The sequence below is a fragment of the Urocampus carinirostris genome, chromosome 6 (assembly GCF_059441175.1).
Source record: "Urocampus carinirostris isolate Australia breed hairy pipefish chromosome 6, RoL_Ucar_1.0, whole genome shotgun sequence".
Taxonomy (NCBI): Eukaryota; Metazoa; Chordata; class Actinopteri; order Syngnathiformes; family Syngnathidae; genus Urocampus; species Urocampus carinirostris.
In genome coordinates this window covers 13,567,111-13,592,787 of record NC_142354.1, presented here as the reverse complement: position 1 = coordinate 13,592,787, position 25,677 = coordinate 13,567,111, and the positions used below count along the sequence as shown (strand labels likewise).

At 37.7% G+C, this 25,677-nt stretch overlaps 1 protein-coding gene across 4 annotated transcripts; it reads right to left on the bottom strand.

Annotated features, from left to right (window-relative positions):
* Window positions 1–1,893: 1,893 nt before the first annotated feature.
* Window positions 1,894–25,475, bottom strand: LOC148363871 (BOS complex subunit ncln). 4 transcript variants are annotated; one of them, XM_088337956.1, is made up of 16 exons: window positions 25,141–25,475; window positions 24,899–25,063; window positions 20,528–20,718; window positions 16,554–16,698; window positions 16,395–16,492; window positions 16,233–16,310; window positions 13,555–13,658; window positions 13,388–13,476; window positions 10,025–10,164; window positions 9,762–9,940; window positions 8,156–8,243; window positions 5,618–5,656; window positions 3,820–3,992; window positions 3,699–3,752; window positions 2,225–2,303; window positions 1,894–2,048 (listed from the first exon to the last, which is right to left on the bottom strand). In XM_088337956.1, exons 2-16 carry the CDS (start codon window positions 25,044–25,046, stop codon window positions 1,992–1,994), a joined length of 1,662 nt encoding a protein of 553 aa, XP_088194082.1. In that variant the 5' UTR covers window positions 25,047–25,063; window positions 25,141–25,475; the 3' UTR covers window positions 1,894–1,991. The 4 variants fall into 4 exon arrangements, with proteins under 4 accessions (XP_088194082.1, XP_088194084.1, XP_088194081.1 ...); XM_088337958.1 differs by having other exon boundaries at window positions 24,975–25,063; XM_088337955.1 differs by having other exon boundaries at window positions 24,899–25,060.
* Between the last annotated feature and the right edge of the window lie 202 nt (window positions 25,476–25,677).

Here is a 25,677-nt window from a genome sequence, read left to right as displayed (position 1 = left end):
TTTCCCCAAACTTTCAACCCTGCGGCTTATTCAGTGATGCGGCCAATTTATGTAATTTTTCTAACGGCCGCCAGCTGCGCTCGAGTACAAAAGGTAAGATTTAGGCAGGTGGAATATATGCGCAGAGGAAGACTGCAACTTCTTGGCTTGTGCATAAATTGAATTAGCGTAAACATACCCTCATCATGCAAAATGCAAAAAGAAAGGGACATGACACAGCACATGAGGAAGTACGGTATGTTTTTTTTACCAGACCTGTTAACAGTGTTGTGAGCGTGTTGCTAGCGTGTTTTGAAATAAGGGAGTGTGGGACGACGTCTATATGACAAAGTTTCTTTCCGACACTGAGGAAGACGACTTTGATGGCTTCAGTTCTAAGGAAAAAGATGAGGACGGTTTACCGTGATTTTTACAAGTACGGTATGTTTTTTTAACAGACCCGTTTACTGTGTTGCGAGCTTGTTGCTAGCGTCTTGCTACCATTGACTGCCCTGTCAGGCACCGTTTGGAATGAAAGTTATATTATTATTAATATTAGAGCTTTGAAAACTCTCTCAGTGTACCGTCTTTCTTTGTAAATATGTGTAACCCATGTATAATATGTATTTGCACCTGTATATTTTTGTAATGTATTTATTTGAGACACTTATTCTGATATGTTTTGCGAATTAAAAAAGAGTGGCGGAGCAAATGCGGGCTGACGGGAAGTGGGGTAAAGGTGAGTGAGACCTGTTGTCGCGGCGGACAATAGTGGATATATATTTTTCCCACCCTTACCTTTGGAAATATAGACTTTTTTTTCCTTGGATTAGTTTCAACAGGTACCCGGACTCTGCAGGTCTGCATCGAACCTTAAGTACCGGTATCATTTTCCGTTCATTTTGCCGGCTGTGATTTTTGGACTGTGAACTTCAATGAAGGACATTTAGTTTCAACCGCACGACTTGAAGTCGGGTCTGGATAAATGTAATGTTTGTGTTACAATTTTTTTACGTGGGCGCATGCGGCTTATAAACAGGTGCGGCTTGTGTATGTATGAAATCGGTTTTCCTCTGAAAATGTGGTGGGTGCGGCTTATAATCGGGTGCACTCTATACTCCGGAATTTACGGTACACCTCAGTAAGGGGGAAAAAAAAAAAATTTTGTTTTTCTCTTCCTTTCTGTCTTTCTGTCTTTCTCTTTCCCCATTTGTTTCTTTCTCTCTTTTATTTCTTTCTCTGTCTCTTTTCTTTCTTTCTTTCTTTCTTTCTTTCTTATCAGGAGACCAGAACAGACCAGGAAACCCCATAGAATTCGTTTAAGTTCTTTATTTAAGGAAGCGTACAGGGCTTGCGGGAGACGTGATGGCCGTCAGACGTCAGCAGCATAGCCGGAGAGATAGCTTCGGATCAAGTGGCCAATCGGGGTGCGGAAGTCAGGCAGGTCTTTACCGGGGCTGGAGAGGAGATCGAAGCGTGGGACAGAAAACAGGTCGGATCGGAGGCAGGCAAAAACAGGTAAGCAGAATACTTTGACGAACGGGAAATCAGGAGTCACAAAGAGTTACAACAGTACACTCTGACGAGGAGGTTTGGGCATAGCGTGCTTAAGAGCGAAGTGCCAGCCAATCAGAAGGCACCCACATGATTGCTCCAGGTGATCAGAGTTAGTAATCATGACATTTCTTTCTCTTTCCCTCTTTCCTTATTTCCTTTTTTCGTTCTCTCTTCCATTTTCTCCTATTTCCTCTTCTATTCCCTCTTCTTTCCTTCCTTCCTTCCTCTCTTTCTCTCTCCCTCCCTGTCCTGCTGTGTCCTGCATTTATTAATTTCTGTGTTTATTGATTTATGAAGATGTTTTAGGGACTCGAACACATAAAACACATATGTATTATTTGTATTCTTTATTTCTATTACTTATTTTTATAGAAAAGATCATAACAGATATAGCAACAAACAAATGACTTTTTCTTTTCCTCCCAAAATAAAAATGTAAAAAAATCATTTTTGTTTTATTGAGTCTTGGTTTTTACTGCTGCCTTTAATTTGGTGTAGATGCCGTCGAAGTTCTGCAAGGGAAAAGAGAATAAAATGACTTAAAATTTTCAAACTGCTTTGCTCAGTTAGAACATGAAATTAAGCTATTTCAGAAGAGTGAAAATGAAGAAGAAGAAAGAAAGTATGATTCCAACGTGAGGTAACTGATATTGCGGCTCACGATTGTATTACAAATATGTGAACATACCTGTATTGCATAGTAAACAATGGCCAGATAGGCCGTGATGCATCCACCCAAAAACAGGTCGAAAGCAGCAGGTTTCACCCTGGAAGAAGAAAAAATAAAGTGACAGTGTGTAAGAATCAGTGTAAGGCAGGTTAGTTTAAAAAAGTCATTACCGGTAGTTCTAAATAAGATCTACTTCTTGCAAAATGTTTGTCACTGAATTACTCTTTTGTAAAAGTAACTAGTTACCAGGGAAAGTAACTATCTCCGTTACTTTAAAAAGGAAGTTGTTGTATGTCAAAGAATTGTACCTCAACAGCAATAGATTCTTTCTACGCTTGAAGTGCAACAAAAATACACAGTAAACCAAAAAACAAAATACATTAAATCTAACTCTCACAATCTGAGACAACTGTTCAAGTGGACATATGCTATGGTATTTCAAGTATTTTCACACAACAAAAGTAAAAAGCTAAATAGTATAAAGTGTGTTTAACACTGGAATGTAAAATAAATAAGTCAAACTCCCGCAACCTAAGACAACGGGTCAAGTAGACATAGCCGACTGTACTCTAAGCTTTTTATTCACAACAAAAGTCAGTTGTAACTCAATATAAATTGAGTTTTAATACTATAAATAAATCACAATCTCTAAAACTGATCAAGTAGACATATGTTACTGTACTTCAAGTATTTTCACACTACAAAAGTAAACAGTTCAAAGATATAAAGCATGTTTAACACTGCAGTGTAAAATATATAAGGCAAACTCTACCAACCTGGGACAACTGGTCAAGTAGACATAGCCGACTGTACTCTAAGCTTTAATTCACAACAAAGGTCCGTTGTAACTCAATCTAAATTGAGTTTTCAGACAATAAATAAATCACAATCTCTATAACTGCTCAAGTAGACATATGCTACTGTACTTCAAGTATTTTCACACAACAAAAGTAAATAGTTCAATGATATAAAGTGTGCAGTGTAAAATATATAAGGCAAACTCTCACAACCTGAGACAACCGGTCAAGTAGACATAGACGACTGTACTCTAAACTTTTTATTCACAGCAAAAGTCAATTGTGAAACAATGCAAATTGAGTTTTGACACTATAAAACAAATCACAGTCTCTATAACTGCTCAAGTAAACCTGACACAACTGGTCAAGTAGAAATCTGCAACTGCACTTCAAATATTTTGTTCACAAAAAAAGTCAACAGTCAAAATACATTTTCAAAAACAATAAGGTGCTTTTTGGTCACTTTGAGTCTGCGTATTTGTTCTTCTTCCGTTGTTGCTTTTAGCACTCGTGTTCGGTGGCAGGACAGAATACAGCGGCATCGAGTGGAAAAATAATACACACTGTACCTTTCGGCCTCATCATGCGGGGGGACATGAGTTTGAAACCCCTGATTAAAATGACTAAATTATTCTTAAGCCACTTGGAGTCGCTATTTCACACACACTGTTACTTTAAATGAAATACACACTTACCTGTACATAACTATCTGCTGGTTCATTTGATCAAAAAAGGTCATATCGGGATCCCTGCGTGGAAAAAGGACAGTTAATGCGAAAATATGCAAATGTAGCCATTTTTGTGGAGTAATGACACCTCTTGTCTTGTCTAAAAACGTGTTTTTGCACTTGTTGCAGATATTGTTTGAATTGCTGCTCCAAGGAATGAACGAGAAGAACTTGAGCGGGTTCTTTATCCATCAATTGCGTGGCGCGAGGGACGGAAGTCAAGAAGGACATCAGGCTGGAGATGCGGCTGTCTTGGAATTCCTGCATTTGCAACATTTGAGCACGTTACTCCAAGTTCAACTTTACGAATTGTGGTAGTATTAGTGATATACATGTTTAAGATTGAGCCCTAAAAACAAGAAAAATATGTATTGTCACTACATGGCCGCTAGAGGCCAGACTTTCACTTGGATTTTTCTTGGAATTCCTGCAATCACCAAATTTAAGCACGTTATTACAAGTACACTTAAAAATAACACAAATTGTGGTAATATTCGTGATATTCAAGTTCACAATTATGCCTTAAAGACAAAACAAAGAAAAAAGTATGTGTTGTCAATACATGGCCGCTAGAGGCCAGACTTTCACTCGTATTTTTCTTGGAATCCCCGCAATCGCATAATTAAATCACTTAATTAAAAATATGATAAATTAAACAATGACAGAAACGGATTATTATATAATATTTACAGTTTGTCTATTTGTTAATAAAGCAATAAAAAATAAACACAAAATAATAATCAGCAATTCATTAAAATAAAATGAACGAAAAAGAGGAATACCATGATTTTGATAATATGTATAAGTTCAAAATCAAGCCCCAAAACAATAAAGAAAATACATGTATGTAATGTTAACACATGTCCGCTAGAGGTCAGCCTTAATTCCTAATTTTCCAGGAAGACGTGCAATTGCTAATAAAAGCAGGTTATTATTACAAGTAAAAAAAACAATGAGTTTAATTAAGGTTATTGTATTCTATACAAGTTTATAATCAAGCAAACAAAATAGGAAAAATCCATGTATGTAATTTCAATACTTGGCCGCTAGAGTTCAGACTTTCTTTCCTATTTTTCTTGGAATTCCTGCAACAAATTACGAGAACTTTATTACAAATAAAATTAACGGATTAATTCTTTATGGCAAATTTAATCGTGTATAAGTTAACAGTCAAGCCTAAAAATATAAGCTCCCCCCCACACTCTCGCTCCCCAAAAAAGAAAAATGAATGACTTTCATTTTTGTAATTCCCGGAACTCACAAAATAAGAGCACTTTATTCCAATTTTTTCAAGGTATTTCCACAAATTACGAGCAGAGTACGAATAAAATAATAAAAGAAAACAATTCTAATCATATAAATTAAGGTACAAAGTTAACAAGCAAGCCCTGAAAACAGAAAAAGCACAAAATTAAAAAAAATGAATGGAATGTCAATTCCTATTTTTCTTAGAACGTTTCCAACATTGCAATCACAAAATATGAGCACATTAAAAAGAGAAAGGGAGTATTGTGGGAGGGAGTTCAGCCAAGAGCATATCAGCATACACGTGGCGTTATTACAACCAAAAGTAAAGAAAGAAAGAAATGATGGTACAAATAAAAATATTGATTTTTGTTTTTAAACGTACAAACAAAAAAAAGCTAAAAAAAAAAATATGTATGTGATGTCAATATATGACCGGTACAGGTCAGACTTTCATTCCCATTTCACTTGGAATGCCTGCATTCATAAAATATTGCAAATAAAAAAGGGAAAAAAAAACGGACAATAGTAATATTGATAATAAGTTATCATGCCTTGAAAACATACAAAAGAAAAAATGGATGTAGACATGACCGCTAGGAGTCAGGCTTTCTTCCCTAAAATTTCATTTAGACGCTTACCAGTTGGCCTTTGAAGATTTGAAAGTCGAGAGGCAAATTCTAGAAAACAGACGAGAAAAAAACACAATTTATAGTACAAATAATTCAATTATTCATTTGTATACAAAGGTACTATACAGGGCCGGCCCAAGCCTTCGTTGGGCCCTAAAAAAAATGAGATTTGGGGCCCCCTATTACCCGGTCATTTTCATACCTACAAGAACTCATTCCAAGTACTACTCCAGGGATGGGCAACTATTTGGAGTCGGGGGCCGCATGTGACATGTTTTACTTCTTTTGAAATCGATGAGTTTCATCAAATTGCTTTTGAAACAATTACCGGTACAAAAAATAGTATATGTGGTCCCTGTTTTAAACACTTCATTTGTTATTTAGTTTTCAAGTACTACTGTACTTTTTTTTAGTATTTCTGAAGTTGTTTTTTTTTTTAAGTTCTGTAGTTTATTTGTAGTGTTAGTGTAGTTTTATTCTCGTACTATTTTTGTAGTATTTCTGAAGTCGTTTTATGTGGTATTTCCTTAGTATTTCTGTATTACCTTTGTCATATTTCAGAAGTATATTTTTTTTGTATTAGTATTACTGTAGTATTATTTTTGTACTATCTCTGTTGTATTTTTTAGTATTTCCATATAAAAAGTTTGTTGTATATCCGTAGTATTACTGTAGTATTTTTGTAGTGCAGTGTTATGTGGTTTTGTTTTTGTAGTATTTTTGTAGTATTTCTAAAGTAACTTTATGTAGTATTTCCTTAGTAGTGTTTTTCAGTATTTCTTTAGTACTTTTGTCATATTTCAAAAGTAGATTTTTTGTTGGATATATATGTGTAGTATTTTTATAGTATTTTTGTATTATTACAGTACTTTTATGATTATGGCATTTTTGGAGTATTACTGTAGAATTATTTTTGTACTATCTCTGTTGTATTTTGTAGCATTTACATATAAAAAGTTTGTTGTATAGCTGTAGTATTTCTGGAGTATTTTTGTAGTACAGTGTTACTGTTGTTTTATTTTTGTAGTATTTTTGTAGTATTTTTTTTTAGGTAATTTTTATGTAGTATTTCAATATTAGTGTTTTTCAGTATTTCTTTAGTACTTTTGTTGCATTTCAAAAGTAGATTTTTCTGTTGTATATCTGTGTAGTATTTTCATAGTATTTTTGTATTATTACAGTAGTTTTATGTTTAGAAAATTTTTGTAGTATTACTGTAGTATTATTTTTTGTGTAGTACAGTGTTACTGTTGTTTTATTTTTGTGTATTTTTGTAGTATTTCTGAAGTAATTCTTTATGTAGTATTTCCATAATAGTGTAGTGCGTTTTTAGTATTTCTGTGTTATTTTTATCATATTTCAAAATTTGATTTTTTTGTTAGATATATCTGTGTAGTATTCCTTATAAAATTTGTGTATTATTACAGTAATTTTATGATTATAGTATTTGTGTAATATGACTAGTATTATTATTTTTTTGTATTTTTGTAATATCTCTGTTGTATTTTGTAGTATTTCCATATAAAACGTTTGTTGTATATCTGTAGTATTTCTTTAGTATTTTTGTAGTACAGTGTTACTGTTGTTTTTTTTGTTTTGTGTTTTTCGTATTTCTTGGGTAATTTTATGTAGTATTTCCATAGGAATTATTTTCAGTATTTATTTGGTACTTTTGTCGTATTTCAAAAGTAGATTTTTCTGTTGTATATCAGTGTAGTATTTTCATAGTATTTTTGTATTATTACAGTAGTTTTATGTTTAGAGTATTTTTGTAGTATTACTGTAGCATTATTTTTTTAGTATTTTTGTACTATCTCTGTTGTGTTTTCTAGTATTCCCATGTAAGAATGTTTGTTGAATATCTGTAGTATTTCTGTAGTATTTTTGTGATATTTCCATTGGAAAATTTTTGTAGTATCTCTATAGGTGTACTTTGCAGTATTTCGGTTGTAAACCTCTTGTAGTAGTATTTTTGATGTCATATTTATCTGGTAGTTTTTTATTGTGAGGTATTATGTATTGTTATTAAGTATTTCAGTCAGAGTATAATTAATGTATTTCCAAGACAGGATTTTAGTTTTATTTTTGTAGAAAGATTGTAGTATTTCCAGAGTACTATTTTTGTTATATGTGTTTAGTATTTAGGTAATATTGATGTATTTGTCTTCTTGTAGTACTCTTGGAGTAAATGATTCTGGAGTGGAATTTTGTAATATGGTATTACTGTAGTAGTATTTTTGTAGTAATTCTATACTTTTTATTTTCAGAATGAAGGCAAAATAATTTATGAGGTCCCTGTTTTCAAGCACTATATTTGATATTTCGTTTTGTAGTTGTTATGTCGTATTTTTGTTGTATTTCTGCGGAAGTATTTTTCAGTGGACACACAAAGTGGGGACAATGTTGGCACCGAAAAAGTGAACCAGTCTTGGGGGCCCCCAGTGGTTGCGGGGCCCTAAGGAGCCGCTTACCCCGCTTATGCCTTGGGCCGACTCTAGTACTACACTAGTAAGACTAAAATTACAGTAGGATATTTTTTTTTCTCACCTCGTCTGAAAGATTGTACATGTATCTTGCTAGCGCTTCGGCTATGATGACACCGTTCCGCTTTAATTTCCGAAGGTCCACCTGGGAACTGTTGGAAAACGTTTGAAAAATCGAAAGTTTTATAATACAAACAATATATATTCTAAAGTTTAAAACATTCATTTTCAAGTAATTTTGGTTCAGAATATCTTGATATTTCTTTTTGTTTACTTGTCTGTTTTGTTTTCTTTTGTTTGAAGGGGAATGTTTTAGCCTGCCAGAATTTAGTGTAGTTGCACGTCCACAACAGTAGGTGGCAGTTGCCTTTGAGTCTCAAAGGGCTGAACAAACTACTTTTTCTCATTTTTTCTCTCTTTCTTCTTCTTTTCCCCTCTGTTTTTCTTCTCTCTTTTCTCCCCTTCTTTGCATTTCTCTCCCTTTTCCATTCCCTCTCTCCTTTTTTTCTCTCTTTCTCTTTCTCTCTTTTTCTCTGTTTGCCTCTTTTTCTTCTCTTCTCGCATTCTTTTTTCTCTTCTCTCTTTCCTACTCTTTATCTCTCCTTTGCTTTCTCTCTCTCTCTTTTTGTATTTGTCTGTCTCTCTCCTTTTTCCTCTCTTTCTCGTTTTTTTTTTCTCTTTTTCTCAATATCTCGTCTTTTTTTGTTTTCCTCTTTTTTTCTCGTTTTCTCCTCTTTTACGGTTTATTCTTTTTCTTCCTACTTCCTTTCTCTGTATCCATCTCTTTCTCTGTTTCTCTCTATTTCTCCCCCTCTCTCTTTGTCTCTTATCTACAAGTCCGGCCTCTAGAGAAAAAAATGTACTGTTCTAATATTTTATTGCTCAATGTCTGAATATTTTTTTCATATTTCTCATTTCTCATATGTTTTTTTTTGTTCGAGCAGGATTTTTTATTCATCGAAATAGCCCTACTAGAGAGAAAAATATAGTGAATGAAAGTATTTATGGATTCAACATAAAAAGTAAAAGAAATAAAAAATATGAAACTGAAAATAATGTATCCGTTTGAATTAAAATTTCAAAATAAAAAATAAATTCAATTAAAATGTGAAAAATGAATTTCCACATTTAAAATACAAATAAAAATATGAAATAGGAAAAATAATTCATACATTTGAAATCAAAATAAAAAATAAAATGGAAAATCTGCAGTTTAAAAAAAAAATCAGTTAAGTAAAAATCTGAAAAAAGAATTTACACATTTAAAATACTAATACAAATATGAAATATGAAAAATAATTCATACCTTTAAAGTAAAAATAAAAAATAAAATGGAAAATATGAAATAAATGAGTTATATATTTACATTTTTAGAAATAAAAAAACAATAAACACAAAATATAAAATAGAACATGAAAAATCTTTTATACATATAAATAAATAAAAAAAGTAAAATATTAAATATTTTTAAGAATATATTTCTTTGAATAAAACATAAAATTTGGAATTAAAAATTAAGTATTTGAAATATAAAATGAAATATTATATAAAAACATTTAAAAAAAAAATAATCTAAAATATTCCAAGCTAACGTAAAAAAATATATATTTTTCTTATTTTAGAGCTTATTTAGTGCCACTTACTGAACACAAACCCAATGGAGAACTTACATTGTGTCAAATAAGGATCCCCTTAACTCCGATTTAGGGTCCTTTATATGAGAAAAGGTAAAAGCCGGTATCCTCCTCAAACTGAAGCGCTCGTGTTCCCAGGCCACTGCCGATTCCACCAGGTTGATCTTCTTATGGACCACTTCCGTCTTCACCCCGGGAAATCGAGAAGAAACCACCTGGGTCCAAAGTCAAAACCCAAAGAGCCCCGTCGTTATTAAACGACAAATACGCTCTAAATTAATCAATGATTTTGATTCAACCTGGTCCAAATGCTGAATGAACTGGAACATGGGCGTTTCAGATTTTGGTGGGCGCGACACGTGCATGAATAACTCGTCGCCGTTAGCTAGCGTGTCCAAACAGAGCACAAACGCCACGTTGTCGTGAAGAAGGCTCGATTCTGTCGGGAAGAATAAACAAAGAGAACGATTCATAATTGAAGGATGAATTAATAATAGGGATGTCAGGTAATAATAGGGCTTCAAATATCCACCAAGACCCAACCCAGTCCCGTGGGTATTAAAGCCCGAACCCGAACGAGCCTGAATAATTATCTTGATTTGAGGGACCAAGCCTGAAGCAAACATCAAGTTTCACATTAAAATTATAATGCAACCTTTGTGATTCGGCGGCGCCCTCTCTTGGCTGCGGCTGCATCGGGTCAGATGCAATCGACATTTCGTTCTGTGTACATTGTTACACAGAATGACAATACAAGGAAATTATTATTATTATTATTATTATTATTATTAAAAAAGAATTGTGAATCATAACAATAGTGAAATCAAAAGCGCTTTCATTTAATATTTGATGATTTAATTAATGGGTTCATTCTGATGATGTCATGATTACTCACTGCCCTCACCTCTGCCCGCTCGTTTGGCGCTAGCTGCTGCTTGTTGCCTGATTAATTCCCTTCCTATTTATACCCAGTCCGCCAGTCACTTCTTGTCAGTCCATCAGCGAACCTCTGCTTATGCAAGGCAAGCACTTTGACTCTGGCTCCCGTCGGTCCCGTTTTCATCCGTTTACCCCTCGTCTGTTCCTGATTCCTCGTTTGTCTCCGGCTTTTGACCCATTTTGTCCTTTTGACTACGCTCTGATTTCCCGCTCTGGCTATCGACATGTTTTGCCTGTTTGACCATGGCGTTTGTTTTCCTCTATATCTCAATAAACTTGTGAGTAAAATGTTATGCATCTGGGCCCTCCTCCTGTTCTTGTTCTGACAAATGTTGGTGATAGTTAAGCAATTCAGTGACTGAAACAGTGCAATCAGCTCAATTTGATATCTACAAGAAAAATAGATTGACAATTTTAAAGAGGACATTTTTTAGACTGAATTTATTTGATTTAGGATCTTGTGATCCGGTGGTTGTCGAGTCCACCGAGCAAGACGAATAGAATGATAAAGTCTGGGGCCTAGTGAGGTAGACATTTGTGCAAGTCCCCATTAGACTTATTGAGAGAAGATTTATTGTTACATGTCATGTTTTGAAAGGAGTTCTGTGAACCTGTTTGATAACATATAGGAAACCCACCAGTCGCCTCCAAATTGTGGAGACATAGTTCCTTTGACTTGGGAAGCTTATGCTCTTGACCTTGGAGACACTCGCTTTGAACACCAAGTAAAATCGTAAAACCACACACTCTCATTGAGCACTACAGAATCATAAACGTAAAACCATATATTGGATAGAATATAATATAAAAGGCACATTTGGAGCACAATTTCCCTTGTAATTCGTGAGGACTCGGGAGGAGGAAGGGTGATTTTGAGCGACTCGGCCCCAACAACAGTGCCCCCGAGCGCATATTCTCCACAAAGAAAAAGAAACAAAGAAAAGTGATGGGTGGATCATTTAGAAATTGATTGATAAAGTCAAGGTCTAATACAGCGGGTGGGCAAACCGTTTGAGTCTTATTGGGTTAGAAGAATCCACTGATTATCCAAGTTATAAAATATATATATATTTTTAATTGGATTATTTGTATGTGCCGATAACGAGTCTCAAATCAAATCCATTACCTCGGCAATACATAAGGAAAAAAGATAAAGCAGGGTAAGCCCAACATTCTCATATGAATAAATAAATATCCATGCAAAAGTGTTTTTTGTCATTAAATTTAACACATACCTTTAAATAAATGATAAAAAAAGATAGCATGTACAGAAATATGTAGCTTTCTAGTTGCACTCTGACCTTGTGTGCAGTCCACAGGAAGGGACACCGGGGACAAAAGTGGCACGACATTTAAGTTAGTCGTAATTTTTCGCCCGTCTACTGGTGCGTTTGGGGTCATTGTCTATTTAAAACACCCATTTCAAGGGCATGTCTTTTTCGGCATATGGCAACGTAACTTCTTCAAGTATCTTGACCTACACAAACTGATCCATGATCTCTGGTATGCCATAAATGGGCCCAACACCAGAGTAGGAGAAACATGTTCGAACCATGATACTTGCACCACCATGCTTCACTGTCTTCAATGTGTACTGGGGTTTAAATTCAGAGTTTGGGGTTTGTCTCACACACAGTCTGTGGCCCCTGTACCCAAAAAGGAGAATTTTACTTTCCACAAAGTCCACAAAATGTTCCTCCGTTTTTCTTTACGCCAGTTGATGTGTTCTTTGGCGAATGGTAACCTCTTCTGCACATGTCTTTTTTTTAACAGAGGGAGTTTTCGTGGGATTCTTGAAAATCACTTTGCTTCACACAGACGTCTTCTAACTGTCACAGCACTTACAGGTAACTGCAGACTGTGTTTATTTGTCCTGGAGCTGATTATTGGCTGAGCCTTTGCCATTCTGGTTAATCTCCAGTCCATTTTGATAGCAATCTTCCGTTTTCTTCCGCATGTCTCTGGTTTTTCTGCCCATTTTAAGACATTGGAGATCATTTGAGCTGAACAGCCAACAATATTTTGCACCTCTTTACAGGTTCTTCCCTCTCAAATCGACTTCCTTTTAATCAAAGAATGCCGTTCTTCAGAGCAGTGTCATGAACGACCTATTTTCCTCAAATGAATGTTAAACCTGTGCTGGCTTTATCATCCTCAAATAGGCGCCACCTGATTCACACATGATTCATATGCTTTACACGCACACGAATGATTGGACTTCATCGGATATTAGTAGTGTCAGAGACCAGGAACGGAGACGGGACCCACTTGCGTTCGTTTTACTCAGCTTTATTTCAGAAGGAGGAAAAGGCTTGCACCCACAATCCGGTGATCGTCGGTCATGGGTGGCAGGTTGCTCGGAACGCGGAAGTGCAACTTCCATGGCGAGTGAAGGCAGCGTCGAGAGCGGGGAAAAAAAAACAGGTCGATGGCCGAGACAGAGGAGCAGAGACGTGAACGAGTTCGGAAAAGAGGTCGGCGCCGGGAAACAAAAGAGATACAGGATGGGATTGAGTCAGGGGTCAAAAGGTGCTTGCCTAGCGTGGGGCTGAGGTTCGCAGACGAACTGACAATCGTTGACAGGAAGGCAGGGTTTAAAAAGGAATCAGCAGCCAGCGTCCGTGGCCGTTGGCGCCAACGGAGCAGAATCAGGTACCCCGCATCAGTAAATATGACAAGTACCAGTAGTAAAAATCAGTTATTTATAGTATACCAAAACTCACCAGCATGGTCCAGGTTCTCCTCGATCCATTGCTTGGTGCCAAGGAAATTTTGTTTTCCTCCTCCGGTGAGGGAGAACATCAAATTATATCTGAATATTGAACATAAGGTTAAAAAAGAACATGTGAGAAATGCATTCAACCTTGCTAAAACTTTGCATGTTACTCACCGTGGTCTGGTGCTGGAGCTGCTATAAAGTTTGTGGAAGAGGCGGACCAGCTCCATTAGGAGGACAACGCCGCTTCCATTCGAATCAGCACCGTATGACAACCACTGCAACAGAATGGACCCAAGAACTTTTTGGAAAAAATTAGGAGCTTTAATCTCATTTTAGGGCAGCACGGCGGCACAGTTCTAAGGTCTTGGGAACCTCCTGTGTGGGTTCAAATCCAGCTATTGGACTTACTGTGCGGAGTTTGTATGTTTTTCCCGTGCTTGCGTGGGTTTCCTCCGGGCACTCCGGTTCCCTCCCACATTCCAAAGACATGCATTTGAGGTGGATTGGCCGGCCCAAATTGTCCCGAGGTGTGAATGAGCAAGCGAGTTGTCTGTCCCTGTGTGCCCTGCGATTGGCTGGCAACCAGTTCAGGGTGTCCCCTGCCCACTGCCCGATGATTGCTGGGATGGGCTCCAGCACCCCCGCGACCCTACTGAGGATAAGCGGTGCAACAAATGAGATGAGATGAGATGATATCTCGTTTTAGCAGTGTTATACACATTTTCAAAATATGTTTTTATCTATCCATCCGTCCATTATCTGCACCGCTTATCCTCAGTAGGGTCGCAGGGTGCTGGAGCCCATCCCAGCTATCTTCGGGCAGTGGGCAGGGGACACCCTGAACCGATTGCCAGACAGTCACAGGGCACAGAGAGACAGACACTTCGCTCGCTCATTCACACCTAGGGACAATTTAAACCGGCCAATTAACCTAACGTGGGAGGAAACCGGAGTGCCCGGAGGAGACCCACGCAGGCACGGGGAGAACATGCAAACTTCACACAGGAGGTTTGATCTCACGACCTCAGAACTGTGTCGCACACACGCTAACCACTGCGCCGCTGTGCTGCCCTGTATCTATCTATATAATATTTATTTATTTGTATCCATGTATAGTCTATTCATTCATTTATTTATATATGAACTATTCAAATTTTTGTATGTGTAATAAATTTATTGTATTAGTTATTAATGTTTTTTTTACATTTTGTCATTTATTCATTATTTTTTTTACATATTTTTGATTAGTCTATTTTTTAATCGACTCTATATTTATTATGATAATAACTATATAAATAAATATAATAATAATAATTATAAATTATTAATTTGTTTTATTTATTCATTCATAGATTTATTTCATTTATTTATATATAAATATATATAATTTAATTTGGTTACATTTTTAATCAATTTTATATATTTATTCATTTGCATTTTAATATGTGTTTTTGAACTTCATTTTAAGTGTATTTACTCATTAATTGTTTTTATTAATTTGTAGGTGTTTTAATATAATTGTGTTTATCTTTCAAATTAATTTCATATATTTATTCATTCATATTTTTGTGTATTTATCTGTATTCATATTTTTCATTGATTTTTTAATACATTTTTTATATACAGTTATGAATTTATTTATATAATATTGAGATTCATTTATGTATTGCATATTCATTCATTTATTTTGTTCATTTATTTATGTATGTATTATTCTAATTTTCTTTATTTATAATCAATTTGATGTATTAGTTATTTAGTTAGGTATATATATATATATCCATCTATTATCTGCACTGCTTGTCCTCAGTAAGGTCACAAGGGTGCTGGAGCCCATCCCAGCCATCTCTGGGCAGTGGGCAGGTGACACCCTGAACTGGTTGCCAGCCTGTTGCAGGGCACACAGAGAAAGACAACTCACTTGCTCATTCATACCTAGAGACAATTTGGACCGGCCAATTAACCTGTCATGCATGTTTATTTGGAATGTGGGAGGAAACTAGAGTATCCGGAGGAAACCCACGCAAGCACGGGAAGAACATGCAAACTCCACACAGGAGGTTCAATCTCATGACCTCAGAACTGTGCCGCACACGCGCTAACCACTGCACCGCCGTGCTGCCTATATGTATGTGTATATATATATATATATATATATATATATATATATATATATATATATATATATATATATATATATTTTTTTTTTTTTTTTTTTTTAATCTACTTCTATTTATTGCTTATTTATTTATTAATCTGTGTTTAAAGATTTTCGTTGTCATTTATTTTGAATCTGTGTTATATATTTAGTTTTGTATATTTTAGGTTTTTTATTTGTATTTATTGCTAATTCGTTTATTAATTGGTTGTTTGGATTTGTATGTATATTTAGTTATTTTTTCAAATGTATGTATGTCTTTATTTATCTATCCATAGATTTATTTTCATTTGTTTACTAATTATCCACATATTTTCATTATTGGACCTTAAAAATTAACGTAACGGAGTTCCCAACACCAAAGCGAAGGCCATCTTGAGTAATAGTTAGCGGGCCCCAAGAGGATACAATTGTTGCAAGAATACAAACACCTGGATATAATCTTTGGCTTCGTTAAGGCACTTTTGAGGATTAAATTATTCTAAGGCATTTTCAAACTATAATCAAATTATAATTTTCCTTACACATCACTCTCTAGGCCAACATATATTTTACCCAGTCTCAAACCAGCAAACATAATTTGAAATGATGAGAAAAGAGTCTTAAAAATGTTAGGTTGACAGGTATGCTGAGATTTCCTGTTGCAGGCATAAAGAGAAATCGAATTCTTAACCGTAATCATGTAACTCACCGGTGCCAGTCCGTAAGAATCGTAATGGGCGGTGATCACAATGGTAGGTAAGTCCTCACCAGCTCCAAGAAGTACTCCCTCAAAATAAAAAATAAAAACACACAATCGCAATTTCAAAATATGATATTACATTTAGGTTGGAAAGGAGGAAAATCCACTTACTTCCAGTGCAACCAGTGCAGTGTCCGTAATAGCCTTAATGGGAGCGTTCTTGGTCACCAAGATCTGAAAGGCTGTTGCTGTCACCATGCTTCGAAAAACTGTCAATGATAAAGTTTTAAATGGCATTTTCGCGAGGAGGTTGGGTTTGGTTTCTGTCACCTCGGATGAATATGGATGAAGTCCGGGCCGATGCAGTTTTCTTCACCTCCTCGTACATGCTGAGCAGTTTTTCGTCCTCATGGGCCACGTAAACCGGAACCGGCGTTTCTTTCGTCAAGGCTTGGCTCTCGCTCGTCATAAAGGACTAGAATGAAAAAGAAAAAGGAAAGTTATTTATAACAAATACGAGTGGCCTTAAGGCTGAGGAGGGTAAAGTAGCTGAAAATTTTACTGAAAGTACTGTGAGTTCATAGTAATATGATGTAAAGTAGAAGTGAAAAGTGTAACTCATACATAAAAGTGGGTTATACCAAACAAATATGTGGGGGTTAAAAGTCTGTTCGAACTATTATTTATGTGTTCGTTGGTTGGTTGGTTGGTTGGTTGGTTGGTTGGTTGGTTGGTTGAATCCATTATCAACTAGGGTCAGAGGGGCAACATTTCCTGTGGTGTGTCTTGGGCAAGTACAGCCTGTTGGTGCCCATCCCTCTCCGGGAAAACAAGTTGGTTGGTTGGTTGGTTGGATCCCTTAACCACTAAGGTTGTAGGGGCATAAGCTCGTGTGGGGAGTCTTGGGCAAGTACAGCCTGGTGGTGCCCATCCCTCTCCAGGCTAACAAGGTGGTGGTGGTGGGTTCCCTTAACCACTAGGTTCGTAGGGGCACAATTTTATGTGGTGTGTCTTGGGCAAGTACAGCGTGGTGGTGCCCATCCCTCTCCAGGCCAACAAAGTGGTGGTGGTGGGTTTTCTTAACCACTAGGGTCCTCGGGGCACCATTTTGTGAGGTGTGTCTTGGGAAAGTACAGCCTGGTGGTGCCCATCCCTCTCCAGGCCAACAAGGTGGTGGTGGTGGTGGTGGGTTCCCTTAACCACTAGGTTCGTAGGGGCACAATTTAATGTGGTGTGTCTTGGGCAAGTACAGTGTGGTGGTGCCCATCCCTCTCCAGGCCAACAAAGTGGTGGTGGTGGGTTTTCTTAACCACTAGGGTCCTCGGGGCACCATTTCGTGAGGTGTGTCTTGGGCAAGTACAGCCTGGTGGTACCCCTCCCTCTAAGGCCAACATATGTCTCCATCCGGTCTCGATATGTGGGTTAAAAGCAAATTCTAACAAATATCCGAGAGTTACAACTGGGTCAAAACAAATATCCAAAGTTGTCTCTATTATTTGTGGGTTAGCAAACAGGCATGAAAATGGGTCAGGGATTAAAAAGGTGTGAAAATTATGGAGGAAATACCATTATTATTTGTGTAAAAAGTACACTTTTAATTTTTGATTAAAAATCGGTATCTAATCTTGTTTGACTTTTTCTCAGCTCAAACTAAGCATTAAGAGTGACAAACTTTGAATACAAGCATCCATGATTAAAAAAAACAAAAACATAAAACTGACAACATATTCATTTCACGTCTTTCAAAGTACGCTTCATCATCAGATACACCAAAGACTTCTTTCCCTCGTCGGGATTTTTTGCATTTTTTTACATCATTCAGGACGACTTCTCCATTTTCCAACATTTATCTCTGGTACCATGAATGAAATTAGTGTAATAATGAGATAAAATCTGATGTGCGTAACACACAAATAAATACAGTACTCCTGCCCACAAGAACCAGATAGATTTGAATTTAAGCGCACCAACTCACCCTGGGAAATCTCACAAAACAATTCAAAACATTTTCTCCTCAGATCTATACAATTCACACAGTTACTCTTTTTGACTTTAAAACAATGAATTTCTCCTAAAGGTGAGATATTTTCATGGCTGAGCAAATATTAGTGAGTTGAAAGTCAGTAATAACAAATATGTGTGAATTAAAAGTCGGGTATAATAAATATTCTTGGGTTTAAGGTCCGTTATAACAAATAATTGTGCATTAAAAATTGGTTACAACAAATATCCGTGGATTAAAAATCAATTATAAGAAAGAACTGTGGAATAAATGTTGGTCATGTCAAATATTTGTGGCTTAAATGTCAGTTAGAGCAAAACTTTCTAGGTGAGAAGTCATGTATAAAAAGAATACCTGCGGGTTTAAAGTCAGTCATAACCAGTGTTGGGCACGTTTCTTTCAAAGGTCATTAGTTATAGTTACTCGCTACTTCTTCCAAAAAGTAACTGAGTTAGTGACTGAATTACCCTATCGTAAGAGTAAGTAGTTACCAGGGAATGTAAGTATTTCCATTACTTTAAAAATAAATTGTTCTATGTCAAAGAATTTGAAATTTTTAGGAAATCTAACTATTCATAGAGAACCGTTTCTTTTGGCACAGCTAACCCAAAAGAATGGCTCTTTCGGGTCCCAAACGGCTCTTCAGGTTGTTTTTGTTGCTTTAATCCATACATTACCAATTATCGTGTAACATAATGCAGGGAATGACTTAAAAAGGGAGAAAATAAAGAAGACAAAAACTATTTAAGGAAAAATAGAATATCAAAAGGAAAAAGATAAAAAAAGAAAAAGGAATAACCTTTGCATTCTTATATATACATATTAACACAAAGGGAAATATAGTTGAAATATTTGTAAATCTGCAAAAAAAGATAGAATACAAACAATTTTAACCTTTTTATGCTGAACAAATTTAAAGTCAACAACACAGATTCCCCCAAAAATGCATACGGACGCCTATTTACGACCATTAGACTTACGAAAAACGGTAGATACGAACCTTTTTTTTCGGGATGTCGAAAAATATCCGGACATTGCTGTCAGTTAGATTTTGTATTGTGTGCACCTTTTTCAGCGTACAGGACATTGCTGTAGTGCTCCTTTTCACCACTATGGGCGTGTGGCACTGTGAGGACACTTAGCATCCTCCCAGAAGTAAAAAAAATCAGCTTCTTTTTCTTAGTTTGTGTGTCAACATCTATACTGTATCTCCAGAACTTTGACATTTTTATTGTTTAATATCTCGTGCTTCCATTCAATATGGTTGGTGTAAAGTGTAAAGAAGAGGTGAACCGTTTCTTTTGAAATGAAAGTGGAATAAGAAAGACTGATGCGGTTGGGAAAATGGTTGGATCGCTTTTTTTCGGCCAATCTCTACCAAGAAGGAGGACTTCTTGAAGCCCATCTTCCAAAAGTAACTTAAACTCAACTTTATTTATCTTTATAGAGCATATTATTTCATGAAATGTTTATTTTTTTAGTACTAAACAATACACGTAACTTATACACGCCTCAAACGTACGTATATAAACCTTAAACATACAAATTATAGCACTGAAGCAACTTACAAACAAATTCATCTTACGAACGATCGTCCAGAACTTATCTCGTAAGTATGGTGGCGTCTGTATTGACCAATCACAAGACAGAAAAGACGTCTCGGAGAGAACCAGCTGTCTATTGGTGGGGTGCCGGCTCACTTTGCTCACTTCCAAGAGCCGGCTCATATAGCCGGAAATATAGGGTTCACATTTTTTGCGACTCAGTAAATATTAAATTCTTAATCGCTAACTATAAGGTAGTTGCTATTTTAAATGCTGACATGATCTGAAAAGGCGTGACATAAACAACTCAAAGGAGAGTGGAAAATGGAGCCGATTTAAACAGGTTCCGGTGTGGGGAGACACGCCGCCATTGACGTACTGCAGCTAAAGTAACACACCGCTTTTGACCGTCAGTAACGGTATCGGTGTTGTAACGCAACGGAAAAAAACATTGTTAGATTACCCTGTTACAGAAAAAACAGCAACATTACGTAACAGTGTTATTTATAGCAGCGTTATTCCCAACATCGATCAAAACAAATATCTTTGGGTCATCTTAAGACTGAAACGGCTACCTGCATCTCTTCTGGTGAAATAAAGGACATATTTTGCGGCAGCAGAAATAGGACCGCGGCAGTGTTTTGTTACCCCGTTCCAGAAAAAACAGCAACATTAAGTAACATTCATTCATAGCAGCGTTATTCCTAACACTGGTCAAAACAAACATTTGTGGGTCATCAAAAAACTGAAACGGCTACCTGCATCTCTTCGGGTGAAATAGAGGACATATTTTGCAGCAGCAGAATCAGGACAGCGGCAGCGTTTTGTTGGTGAGCCTCCGTGTACGTTCTGTCGGTAAAATCGGTTACCCTCATGATGACGCAGCGGCGGGTTAGCGCCGGCTCGTCAGACGACCGGGCCTCTGCCACCACAATGGCACCTCGGCAACCTGAAGATTAGATTTATATAGATTAGATTTGATTTATTGGTCCCCTTAGGGAAGAGGTGTCAAACTCATTTTCACCCAGGGCCATCTCAAAGGGCCTGATGTAACTTATAAATGTAATTAAATGTGTTTGATACATAAAACAAATGCAACTGCTTCTGAGCAGGCTTAGGAGGTTGCAGGTTCGATTCCCAGCTCCTCTGTGTTAAATGTCGAAGTGTCCTGTGGCAAGATACTGAATCTCTTATGCCCCCGATGAGCAGGTAGTTGCCTTGCACGGCTGACGCTGCTATCGGTGTGTGAGTGTTTGTGAATGTCACGGTTGCCATGGCACCCAATTGGCCCCGCCCCTGTGGCGCCAGCTGCGGCTCGTTGACGGATTGGCTTTCTGTGTATTTTAAGCTCAGCGCTCTCACGCTTCCTTTGTCAGCCCGTCAACGAACTTCTGCCCTGCAAGACGTGGGTTTCCACTCGGTCCTGTTCATGTTGGTATTCATCCGGTATTTGTTGGTATCTGTCCGGTATTGTTCCCATGTATTTTGTCCTGTTTGATTTCAGTTTCCAGTTTTGTTTCTGTCTATTTTTGTCCTGTTTATTATTTTCTCCAGTTTTCGTTCCCGTCTTATTTTATAATATGTTGCAAATTAAATACAGTGATACCTCTACACATAAGCCACAAGAAATTCGAGATAGTAGACGTGTTTCGAGTGAAAACTTTACCGGACATACAAGAGAAAATCCATTTCACGAGAATTTCCAGACGTTACCACCAGAGACTAGGGCTTTAAAGTGATTTAATCATGATCGAATGTATCTTTTTACTACATTTTTATGTTCAAATACTATTTGAATGTGTTTTTAGTGATAAGAAAGATGTGTTTTGTCGTTACTTAGGCTTCACTTGGATGATTTTGGTAGGCCGGGAACGGATTGATTGGTTTTCAGTTATTTCGTATCAGGAGGTTTCGCTCGAGATAAGAACAGATTTTGATATGAGCAAGATCCAGAAACAAATGAATAGCTTATATAGTGGTATTTGTCAGGACCAGAACGGAGACAGGACCCACTTGTGTTGTGTTTCTCAAAAGTTTTATTGGAAAAAAGGGAAAGGGTTGCGCCCACGATCCAGTGATTGCTGGACCCGGGAAGCAGGTCACTCTGAACGCGGAACTGGATCTTCCGTGGCGAGCAATGGCGGTGTCAGGAACGGAAAACGGATCAGTAGCCGGTACAGGAGAGCAAAAACGTGGTTGAGGTCGGAAACGAGTCGTAAACCAGGAAAGGAGAGTAGACGTGGTCGTGGACAAAAAGAGGTCAAAGACCAGGAAGGGAGAGTAGAGGTGGTCAGGATCAAAAATGGGTCGAAGCCGGGGGACAGACAGGAGCAAGAAACGGGACAAGTGGGAGTCAGGGTCGAAAAAAGGCTTGCCTAGTGTTAACTGAGATTCGCAGACAGACTGACAAAAGGGGACAGACAGGATGGGTACAAGTACTAAACGGGAGCCAATCAGAGTCTGAGGGAGTTAGTGCCAAAGGGGCGGGCACCGGTGATTCAGATCGGTAATCGTGACAGGTATGACTGGATACCAATACAGCAAAATCTTCTTGGATATTTTAATGATCATTTATTTCCCAATTCCGCTTATGGGCATTTTTGATGGGTTAAATGTCGGCAAAAATTAACATCTCCAGGTTGAAAGTAAGTTGTAACAAATATTTGTCGGTTAAAGGTAGATTACCGGTAAAACAAATCTTTATGGGTTAAAAGTCAGTTATAGCAAAAAAATTTGGGTTAAGAAGCGGTGTAACTAATAATTCTTGGCAAAAATTGGTTAAAAGCTAGTTATAACAAATATTTGAGGGTTGAAGTCAGATTATAACAAATTTGTTGTCAGAACCAGACCAAGAGGAGGACCCGGATGCGTAACGTTTACTCACAAGTTTATTGAGAAATAGACGAAAACAAACACCAGCGATCCGGTGCTCGCTGGACGAGGGAAGCAAGCCTCTCACGAGATCGGAGCGTGAACGGAATGCGGAAGTGGATCTCCCGGAGCGGGAAATCGTAGCCTGGTCAAACGGGCAAAACGTGTCGATAGCCGGAGCGGGGGATCAGAGCGTGGTCAAAAACGGGTCGTTAGCCGGAGCGGGAGATCAGAGCGTGGTCAAAAACGTGTCGTTAGCTGGAGCGGGAGATCAGAGCGTGGTTGGTGGTCAAAAATGGGTTGTAGCCAGAGCGGTAGACCAGAGCGTGGTCAAAAGGACGAAACGGGTCGATAGCCGGAGACAAAGGAGGAATCAGGAACAGACGAGTGGTATACGGATGAAAAAACGGGACCGACGGGAGCCAGAGTCATAGTGCTTGCCTTACGTATGCAGAGGTTCGCTGACGGATTGACAGGGAGAGACTGGCGTATAAGTATAGATAGAAGGGGAATTAATCAGGCAACAAGCAATAGCTTGCATCCAGCGAGCGGGCACAGGTAAGGGCAATTAGTATGTGGGTTAAAAGTTGGTTATAACAAATATCTATTAGTTCAAAGAAAGTTATTGCAAATATTTGTGAATTCAAAATCTGCAATAACTGATTTTTGTAGGTTGAATGTCGGTCGGATCTAATATTTTTGGGATTAAAAGTCTGTTGTAACAAATATTTGTATTAAAGGTAGATAATGACTATTATTTTAGTTTAAAGTTAGTTAGAACAAAAGTATGTGGGTTAAATCTCGGTGATAACCAGGGTTGGGTAGGGTTACTTTAACTTGATTACTTTCAATTACTTTTGGATTACTCCAATACCAAATATGCTAATAAAAGACAAAAGAAACTAAATATGAATACAATTTCTCAATTTTGTGCAGGCTTGGGGAGTAACGGAATATATGGAACAGCAAAAATGATGTTGGCAAGCTGTTTGGATTTATTTTCATTTTGTTTCTGTCGCATTTTATGTTTTGCCGGAGATCAAAGAGATCAAAGCCAGGAGAGAAAGCTTACCACGCGTTGTGAGTCATAATTTTATTCATATTTAGTTTATTTTGTTTTTTATTAGCATATTTGGTATTGGAGTATTCCAAAAGTAATTGAAAGTAATCAAGTTAAAGTAACCCTACCCAAACCTGGTGATAACTAATATTTCTGGGTTAAAAGTCAGTTATAACAAATATTTGGGGGTTAAAAGTAGATCGTAACAAATATTTTATCGGTATAAAGTAGTTTAAAATAGGAATGTGTGGGTTAAGAGGCAGTTATTACTATTGTTTGTGGGCTAAAAGTAACTTTTAACTAATACATAGGGGTTAAAAGTTGGTTCCAACAAAAAGTTGAGCGCTTAAAGTCGGGCCTAACTCATACATATGGGTTAAAGATAGTGTCCAGACGAGAACGGAAACAGGACCCACTCGCGTAACGTTTCTCACAGTTTAATTGGGAAGAAGGGAAAGGATTGCACACACGAACTCCGAGATCACTGGTCGTGGGGAGCAGGTCGCTCTGAACGTGAAAGTGGGACTGCCGTGGCGAGCGACGGCGGTGTCGGTAACTGAAATAACGGTTTAGTTGCCGGAATAGAAAAGCTAAAACATGGTCGGGAACGGAAACAAGTCGAAAGCCAGGAGATGAGAGTAGACGTGGTGGAGATAAAAAAAAAAAAAAGACCGTTATTTGGGGCGGGAGAACAGACGTGGTCGAGATCAAAACAGGTCGTAATTCGGGACGGGAGAGCAGACGTGGTCCAGCTCAAACAGATCGTAGCGGGAGGCAAACAGGAGCAAAAACAGGACAGGCGAAAAAGGGCTTGCCGTGTAAAAACAGATTCGCAGACGGACCGACTAAATGGGACTGACAGGGAGCCAATCCGTCAACAAGCTGCAGCTGGCGCCACACGGGGGGCGGGGCCAATTGGGCGCCATGCCAACCGTGACAAGTAGATCATAACAGATATTCTCGATTTAAAATTGGATTTGAATAAATATATGGGGTAAAAATTGGAGACAGAAAGCCAGGTTTAACAAATATCTAAAACCAATTTATTTCAGTGTATTTCAAGCAGGCTATTCATGACTAAAATATTCTACAACTGGTATGGGGTTATGCTCCTCTTATTAGACCTGGTTTCGCCCATTCTAAAGTTCAAAAGGGCATCACGGATCTGAGATTCCAGTAACAAATGACGCGAGTTTACCATGGTTTTCTTTGGCCAAGTTGTATTGTTGCATCCTGTAAGCTGTGAATTCGTAAGAGGCGGCGGGAAATAGTACCGAGCCGTGCAGGTAATCCACACCGAGCAGGACCGCTAGAAACGACAATGTCAAGTTTTGCAGGAGGTGCATGATGATTCTGTGGTCTGCTAAACAAGATCGACTATATTATAACAACAATAAAACAAAATCAAAATATCATTTTCACTATCATAAACGCTCTTACCTTTTCCAGAAACTTCAGATCTTCCGCCTGCTACAAACTATCTGGTCGTGTTTAGGAGTAAGCTACTAGTCGCCATCTGCTCCAGAGGGGATCAGCTACTGGCTAATCACAGAAAAGCCCGGTACCCCCACCTCCGTGTACGAGCACAAAAGTGATTTCCTAATCACATTTCTTAACAGTAAATCAGAAGAAAAGAAATCTTCGATGGAAAATTAGCCATTATTCTAACGGCACACCATTATGCTGATTTGAAATATATTGTCATGATTACTGATGCGAATCACCTGTGCCTGCTCCTTTGGCGCCAGCTGCCTCGGATTTTGATTGGTTCCCTGTCCCTATTTAAACCCACTCCTATCCGTCCCCTTTTGTCGGTCCGTCTGCGAATCTCTGTTTTTCAAGGCAGGCCTTTTATCAACCCTGACTCACGCCTGTCCCGTTTTTTGCTCCTGTTTGCCTCCCGCTACGACCTGTTTTGATCTCGACCACGACTGCTCTCCCGACCCGAATTACGATCCGTTTTTGATCCCGATCACG